The 8897-nt window shown below is 36.9% G+C and overlaps 1 protein-coding gene across 1 annotated transcript; it reads left to right on the top strand.

The window, feature by feature from the left end:
- The first annotated feature begins 829 nt into the window (after positions 1–829).
- On the top strand, positions 830–7241 carry wapl (cohesin release factor wings apart-like). The gene is made up of 11 exons (XM_018454420.1): positions 830–1013; positions 2322–4072; positions 4334–4582; positions 4725–4973; positions 5090–5314; positions 5429–5651; positions 5726–5941; positions 6027–6206; positions 6601–6689; positions 6817–6918; positions 6997–7241. The coding sequence occupies exons 1-11, from the start codon at positions 830–832 to the stop codon at positions 7144–7146; spliced, it is 3618 nt and encodes a 1205-aa protein (XP_018309922.1). The 3' UTR covers positions 7147–7241.
- Positions 7242–8897: the final 1656 nt, after the last annotated feature.

Genomic DNA, 8897 nt, shown 5'->3' with positions numbered 1-8897 from the left:
CGTCGTACGACGAAAATCGGATGCAGTGTGAATCCAACATATCTTATGGCAGAAGTGGCAAATAAGCAAATATCCGTGTGGACCAGTGTGGACACTCCGTTCTCCCTCTCCCTTCTGCGTAATATACATATATATGTATACACCTCTATATACGTGTATCTAAATCCCGAAACGAAAAAAATCGGCAGATGGCTCAAGATCTATGTTGATGATTAATAATTCCCCACGAGTCTCAGAAATTAATGGTAGCCGAGTGGTGGACAAAGAACGGAGAAACGACAGTGATAGCGACGACGGATAAGACGAAGACGGCGGTAGAGGCATTAGCAGTAAGTGCCGAGAAGTAGTGGAGTATCGCGGTCGCCCGATACCGGGATCGTTTCGATCGCTAATCGAATTTATCGTCTCAGCGTCGCGCGCGGACGAACAAACAAGCGAGCGAGCGAACGAGCGAGAGAGCGAGCGAACGTGCAAACAAAGCGAACGAGAGGGAGAGCGAATGAGAGAAGCTCCTCGTCTCCGTCTCCGTCTCGTGCGCGTCAGAGTAGCTCGTAATATGGCGTTTGTTTCGGTGCACGTTATCGCACCGCCGCGGGACACCGCCATCCGCCGCAGCTGAATCGGTCCGAATTTCGGCTACCGTCGATACAACACGCATCCGGTGGACAAGGAAGCGGTCGCGCTTCGGATGCTCCGGAGGCCGCGGCACCCACGTCGTGAGCGCGCGCGGCGCGCAGCCGCTCGTCACCGACGGGCACGAGGATAGATTGCGTCATTATCGTCTGTATCGTCCTGCGATGCCGAAGAGAATCCACGAGACGCGCGCACAATGACGTCCCGCAGTTACACCAAGTCCTACAGCCGCAAGGTCAGCAGTGTAACACCCGGCAGCATTCAATTCGACAAGCTCTTCCGCGAGAACAGCAATCGGCCGTCCGCAGCCAAGTCCGCGGGCACCGTCGGCAAATGGGGCATAACATCTTTTACTTCTATCAGGAGCACGAATATCAACGGTAAAAAAAACGCTTTATCGCTCTATGTTTACGTTAGACGTAACGTGGTGATTGCTGTTGTAACGCCACTTTTGGAAGTCACTTTTTACACGGCGATCGATGGCCGTCATGACCGAGGGAATGTATTTTGTAAACAATAAAATTCTGGCATACATTGGCCACGTTGCTGGCCAACTTTATACATTGAAATAAGTATATATACCTGTTTCTACTAATGTAGTTTAATTTTAATCTTGGTTCAACTAACTTTACCTCTTTCTGGTTCTAAGAATTATATATCTGTAATCTGTTTTTATTACACAATGTAGTTTAACTCTAATCTTGATTTATAACTAATTGTTTATCTTTTTCTAGTTCTAAGAATTAAAAAAGGATTAAAAGTAAGTTGAATCAAAATTAAAGTTAATCTATGTTGGTAGAAAACACATGCATTAAACATCAAAATAAATTTGCTGTATTAAGATTAAATTTTTATCCATAATATATAAAGGAACATCATAAAAGAAAGTTTCATATATAAATATTTATTGTCGTTACAAGTGTGTGACAAATATACCTTTCTTAATATGTACTCATTTAGCAAGAATATTTATTTAAGTAAAAATTGAAATATATTCACTAATGCATAATATTAATGATAAACATAATAAATTTGTGCCCATTTCTACCAATATAGATTAACTTTAATTTTAGCATTCCTTTTTAGTTTTTCTAGTTCTAAGGATTAGTAAAAAGTAAATTAAATAGAGATTAAAGTTAATCTGCCTTGATAAAAATAAACAACAAAAGTTGTGTTTCTCTTACAATTTTAAATTTTAAAGAATCAATTTTTAACGCTGAGAATAAGGACTAATATATTCTTGTAACATGATTTAAATTGATAAGATTTATTTTTAGAGGCTGGCACAATCAACTGATTTTACTTCAATGATATAATGTCAATATTTAACTGCAGTGATACCATATGGTTCTGTTCAATAGAATTTGACATTTGAAAATTTAATAGAACGATATTACATAAACACAATATCACATAAATATGAAATTATCCTGTACTTTATACAGCATTTGTGCATAAATATTTTATTTTGTTGTTACATATAAATGAGTAGATAATTATATATAAAATACCTTTCTATTGATTGAAACATTTTTTTATCTAGAAGCGTTATCAATCTCAAGAATATTGATGATATATTTAAAATACTGTTTAAATTATTTAACACAACCTACCTTCAGTCTTCATCGACGTGTAATATATTTCCATAAAACGTCATGTTCAGCATTGCAGAATTGTTGCATTTTCAGGGAGGAGAGATGATATACATAATACTTTTGGCCCAAAGAGAATGAAACTGGATTATGGGAATCAGAATCGCGTGAATCCCGGAAAGGATCCATTTTCTTTCGAAACTGACCCAGACAACAAATCGGAATCCGCGGTCGTCAAACCGAAGAAATTCTTCAAAAGCCGAAATGTCCCACCTGTGATGGAAGAATCTCGCCAGGATGTGGCAATCTACAGACAAGTACCTGATTCGCAATATGGGAGGGCTCGCGCCCCGAAGCAACCCCCGCAGCAGCAGCAGCAGCAGCAACAACAGCAGCAGGCTGTAACAAAAGTGTCACATGCTTCAATTAAGAAAGTAGTAGAAAGTTTAGATAGCATCGGTACGCCCGATACTCCCAATCGGGAGGAGAACAAACCGCCGATCGTACTGAGAATATGCAAAGGTACGGCGCGATTGGTTTGCGGGGACGTGCATCAGGACACTCAGGATCTCGAACCTGACACCTATAGGATTTCTACTCCCCTCGCTAGTCCCTCGAAGGTGGACATCGAACGTAAGACCTTCAATACAGAAACGTCGCTCAAGTCCGATCATAGATCCTTACGTGCGCATCAACCTGTTGTCTCTACCGTGTCGATCCCATTGGATAATTCGGATATGCGACGGACAACGCGTAGTCGTGCTAAAAATCTACACTTGGAACCAACGGCGATGACTTCCGTCGTGGCGCCGTCGACGACACCGATCACTTCCAACTCCCATGGCTCCGGCCTCTCCTTGACGCTGAGAAAATCAGTGACGGATTCCAATAATACACTTATCTCTCATTACGACATCGTTAAGACTGACTGCAGCTCAACGTATTCCTCGAAACCGATGATCGAGCCGTTGATCGGACGCGATCAGCCACTGCCAACTACAACTCAAGAGCTGATCGATATATTATCAAGCGATTCCGACACGAGACCACAACCACCACCAGCACCATCATCATCACCACCATCGCTATCACTCTCACCATCATCACCATCATCACCAGTAGCACCACCGACATTGGCCACCGGTACCGATGACAATGACAATGACAATACAGAGAATATAGAAGACACAATATCGGAGAGCATTGTAAATCAAATTGAACAACATTGCTCTATAGATATCCCGGTCAATGAAGCTGTGACCGAACCCGTCACGATCGCGCAACAATTCGAGCCTGAACCGGAAATAGAGCTTGATCCTGAATCGGAGCCGGAACTACTGACTCGTGGAACAACTGACACCATTGCCACCGTCGAGATCGCAGCCAAGACCTTGGTGGATCAGGATTGGTTTTCAAGCAGTGATAGTGAAGGTGCTGGTGGAAACGCTGAGAGTGAAATTCCATTGCACGTGACGAGCACGGTTTCGGAATTGCAGACCTCGGACCCACCGTCGACAAGTGTCTCCTCGACCAAACCCGCTGCTAAGAAAGGCAGTATCTTTAAGAGCCGTTCGACGGGCGCGACGAATGGAAATAAGAGGCGAGCGTTGTACAAGCACAAATGGTGCGACAGTGATAAGGAATCCACTGCTGCGGATACACCTAACACTGGCAACAGCACGCCGACCACTGCGTCCGGTTCCAGCAGCGCTGGACCGGTCGCATACGAGGAAGAGTTTGAACCTTCGCAGTTGACGAGGGTTGTGACTTATCCTACGACCGATGTGGATTTCGAGGACGAAGCCGATGCGGTCACGAGCATCCGCTGTGGTAAAAAAGTTAAAGGAGTGAGTACACTATAGACAATATAATTATTATATTGTAGAATATTGATTGTTTCCTTGGAAGATCTATTATAATACATAATTTTTGTCGATAAAAGACTTTCACAAATTCTTTTTGTTACGAATTTATAAGTAGAATTATTCTTATTTCCAGTTATATAAGACATCAAATTATAAATATGAAAATGCGTTGTAATCATGTTATACATGCGATTCATTTTGATTCAACACATATTTATTCAGCCTTTATATTTTGGCTTGCAGTTTTATACTGTAGTAAAGAACGTAAAAAAAGCTCATCAGATACAAGAAAGTGGAGAATTCCAGGAGTTTAATGACGATGTGGAGTATATCTTGGATACTTTGAGAGAAAATAATCCAAATGCTACTCGTTGCCTTTCAGCCATACGATTAGCAAGCAAGTGTATGGCTCCTGCATTTCGTATGCACGTGCGTGCTCATGGAACTGTTGCCAAGTTTTTTAAAGCTCTTCATGATGCAACTAAAGATCAGGTATAAATGCTTGCATATGACAAAGTTCTATTCATTTCTGTATATCCATACATATTAGATATTACATTAAATGCTTTCCTTATTAAATTGATTTTTTCGTATACATATAATAATTGTATATTAATATTATTACTATTTGTAGAGTCTTGGTCTATGCACAGCTACAGTAATGTTTGTATTAAGTCAAGATCGTCTTGCTATGGATCTTGATCGTGATTGTTTGGAATTAATGTTAAGTCTATTAGAATCTGATGCCAGCCATAAGGATGCTCTTGATGATTGTGGTCTCAGTCATGCTGAATTACTGAAAAATAAAGAAAAAGTACGTCAGTTATGTGCTGATATACAAGCTCAAGGACATGCTAAGCATCTAAATTTAGATAATATCACTGTAAGTAATTTTTTCGATACATATTCTCTGCATTTATATTTATTCCTATACACGTTTATATTTATGTAGGTTTATTTTTATTTCCGAATAATTCATAATAACGCTGCTTTTAACAGGTTGGTCAGCTCGCTATGGAGACACTTTTGAGTCTTACATCAAAACGCGCTGGAGAATGGTTCAAAGAAGAATTACGAGAACTAGGTGGCTTGGAACATATTGTAAAGACAATTCGAGAATGTCACCGTCATATTAACAGCCAGAATGTTTTAAGATCTGGTTGGACAGATCCTTTATTAGACAAATTACGTAAAGTTGACAGATGTTTACGCGTCTTAGAAAATGTAAGTGTGCTTCTTTTTTCTTTTGTTCTTCCCCCCCCCCCCCGTATTGCGCGCCATATTACAAAGAAGAATGAGTAATGAAGAGTGGTTAAACATTGTGACTATTTTTTTTAGGTAACTCATATGAACGAAGAGAATCAGGCGTATTTATTAAAGTACGAGAATGGAGTATTAGTAAGCACGTTAGCTAGTTTATATCACTTATGTGGACGGGAGATTCCTGTTTATCCAACAACTGATCCAAGCGATAAAAGTTCCACTGGTGCTGTTGTTAGAGAATGTCTTTTTGCAATTATTAAAGTTCTCATCAATCTTACTCATCGGTTTAATAGACAATGTAAGATTTCTTTTCGATATTATTAGTGCATTCATGGTTATTCATTCTAAAACATATGTATTTTTTTTACACAGCCTTCGGCAGCAGATCAGTTGGTGCACAAGTTGGCGTTTTGGATTGTAGTTTGTTTCTTTTATTACGCGTGCCTGAATCACTCCCAGAAGAAAAACGGTTTGATATGATGATGTTGGCATTAATTCTGTTGATAAATTTAGTAGAGCAGTGCGACGATAACAAACAACTTCTTATTGACTCAAAGGCACCTCCATCATTAGAAAATCTTTTCGATGGTAGGTATACCTGATTTTTACGCTTCTTTAATGTAATAGATTGTGGGAATACACGACCTTTGTTTTTATAATTGCGTAATTTCAGCGGAAGAAAGCGGCGTAGCGTCCCTGATCGATTTATTTTACAAGCAAGAGGAACTCGCGCGGGCCGAAGAACAGAAAACAGACGCGATCTTAGATGGAAAGAAAGATTCTGAGCAAACAGAAAGAGTATCGAGCACCTCTAAATCTCAGGAAGAATTTATCGAAGAGACCGTTACGAAATGTTTGTATAATATTTACTTATATGTGCATGTATACGTATCTATCTTATCTAATTTTGCTCAAAATTTATTAATAATAATGCATAGAATAGTCATTGCTTGAACAAATCAATTTTTAACGACATTCTTTGAAGAAATACATTCTTTCAAGAAATTGTCGAAAAAAATCACTGCATTACTTGCTATAATTTCTAGTCTAAAAAAAAATGAAATTGTTACTTATATCAAGCTATTTAACGTTAGACATAATTAACAGAAATCTTTAAAAAATTTTTTTTTTTTTTTAAGAAAACTATGCTTATGTTTTTTAAAATTAATCTATGTATGTTTCATGAGAATGTCCAGATGTTTTGTGCTTTTTTATTATAATATAACCGTAAGATTATTATTTTACAGTGTTACAAAAAGCTGGACGACATATGGAACATACACTAATCGGAGCATATGTAGTACTGTTACTTGGATACTTAATAATGGATAACAAGGTAAAAACTTTAAACGTAATTATATAAGTAAAAAATATTATTAATCCATCTGTTTACATGTCTAATAATTTACATGTAAGGAAGGAATAAGTTCTTTTTTTCGTATTAAGTCTTTTCTATTGTATAGGAGTACGAGTCGCTAGTACGAAGTAGACTACCAGATAAGAACTTCGCCACTATGGTATCTGTACTTCAAAAGTTCTTCAACTTCATGAATCTGACGGCATCGGTAAGCATCCGTTCGAAGAATATCTCATTTGGTCTGAAAAAAATACATTGTAACGTTTATCACGCGCATTTGTTTCAGAACGAAGTGAGTAGTTGCGGAATCGCCGCTACCGAGAAGGTAATCAAGTTCCTAAAGATGTCGGATGCTAGAATCGAGGAGGAGAAGAATGAGTTACCATTGCCAGCGTTAGAAGACACCAACACGATGCTTGACTTAACTTCATCTTGATCGATATGTTATGCACATACTTGACAGCATTTCTTTCATCTGGCGTACACAAAGAGCCAAAGTTGTATTTTTTGTCCAACAGAAAAAAAATCTTTTTATTATAATATGAATGAACCTATATTTCATATTCGTATATTTTGATACATATTTATTCATTTACGTAATTTATTGTTGTAGGTCTCTTATTATTATTACTATTAATTCGACTTATTTCCTTATTTACGATGTGGAAGCTCTAGCTTATATTCTAGTTTAAGTAAAATTAAATAAGATAACTTTGAATTTACGTACAGAAATACATCTTGTATAATTACAGGGCACTTATCGCAATTATATCGTTACTGTTTACACGATATCACGATAATTATTCGATTTAGCGAGCAGCCACCTTTTTTTAAAGAGAGACTGCCAAGAAGAATAATTGATGCGATAAGCTTCTTGCCAGCCTACCTGATTCACTTTCTGTACATGAGATCTTAAAATTGTACAATCGATTTTTAAAATAAAATATCTAATGCGTTTTAAAACTTGTTAAGTGATCGACAGCATTAATCATTGTACATTGTAACCGGCTCGAAATTCAACATTTTTTCTTTCCCTTTTTTCTTTTTAATATGCGTAAGGATTATTTTAATATTAAAATTATATTATAAGTCTTGTAAATGTAAATTTATAAATTATAACTGTATCTTATATCCGCATTTCGAATTATTGGATCCCATTTAGCACTAAATACAAAACGTAAGATGGATTACATGGTTGATGTAGTGCAAGGGTACGAGAGATATTCACGCGTTCTATATAATAAAATTAAAGGGAGCAGGAGATACGCACATAATACCTTGTTACATTTGTAGTAAAATTATCGCTATGAGGCATATGAAGAATCTATGTAGAATAAAATACCTTTTTTAAATATATGTTATTAAATATATGCTATGATTACATTTATTCCATTTAAATCGATTTTTTTGCATTTTCTTAAAGTTTCACATTTCAAGAATACTCTTGCAGTTCAAAAATTATGGCGATATTCACAAACGCAATTAAACCACTGTAGTAATCTCTCAAATTAAATTAAATTCTAATAATTTCGATGCTCAAACAGACATCATATTTCAAAGCTTTGAAGCATTTGTTTGAGCATCGAAATTATTAGAATTTAATTTAATTTGCGTTTAGTCCGGAAATATTCCGGCGCGCAGTTTGTTAGACTACAAGTGTGGTATATATATGTCAAGTACATATATATCATATTTAGTGATTCAAGATTGAATTATTTAAGCATTTAAGATCTAGCTTCGACCGATATAGGGCTCTAATTTATCGATTGTGTTTCTCACATATATATATGGTCTAAAAATGAAATTATTATTGATATTGTTGACAAAATTGACAAAATTTTAAGACCTTAAAGTGGTCACCACTCAGGTAAGTAGAAAATAATTCAATAATTCCAGGCATCCCAACTGTTTTTGCCTGTCTAACAGGTATAAGTAAGTCTAGCCCTTTCCTGCAAGCAGGGGGAGGGCTATTTCTACCGAAAACGAAGCAGGCAGATGCTCGTTAGTTTTATTTTTTGTTTTCGCAACTATAATAGTAGATATAAAAATGCCTAAGAAAATTGAACTACTTTAATTAAACGCATTTTTCAAAATATTAGTATTCATTTATACGAATTTAGTACACATAAAAAGTACGGTTCTTTACTTTTATTTTTATCTTTGGAGGCGCATAAAAGATATTTAATT

The sequence above is a fragment of the Mycetomoellerius zeteki genome, unplaced genomic scaffold, assembly GCF_001594055.1.
Source record: "Mycetomoellerius zeteki isolate Tzet28-1 unplaced genomic scaffold, Tzet1.0 scaffold1110, whole genome shotgun sequence".
Lineage (NCBI taxonomy): Eukaryota > Metazoa > Arthropoda > Insecta > Hymenoptera > Formicidae > Mycetomoellerius > Mycetomoellerius zeteki.
The sequence above is the reverse complement of the archived record's forward strand: the minus strand, read 5'-3'. Positions and strand labels throughout refer to the sequence as shown.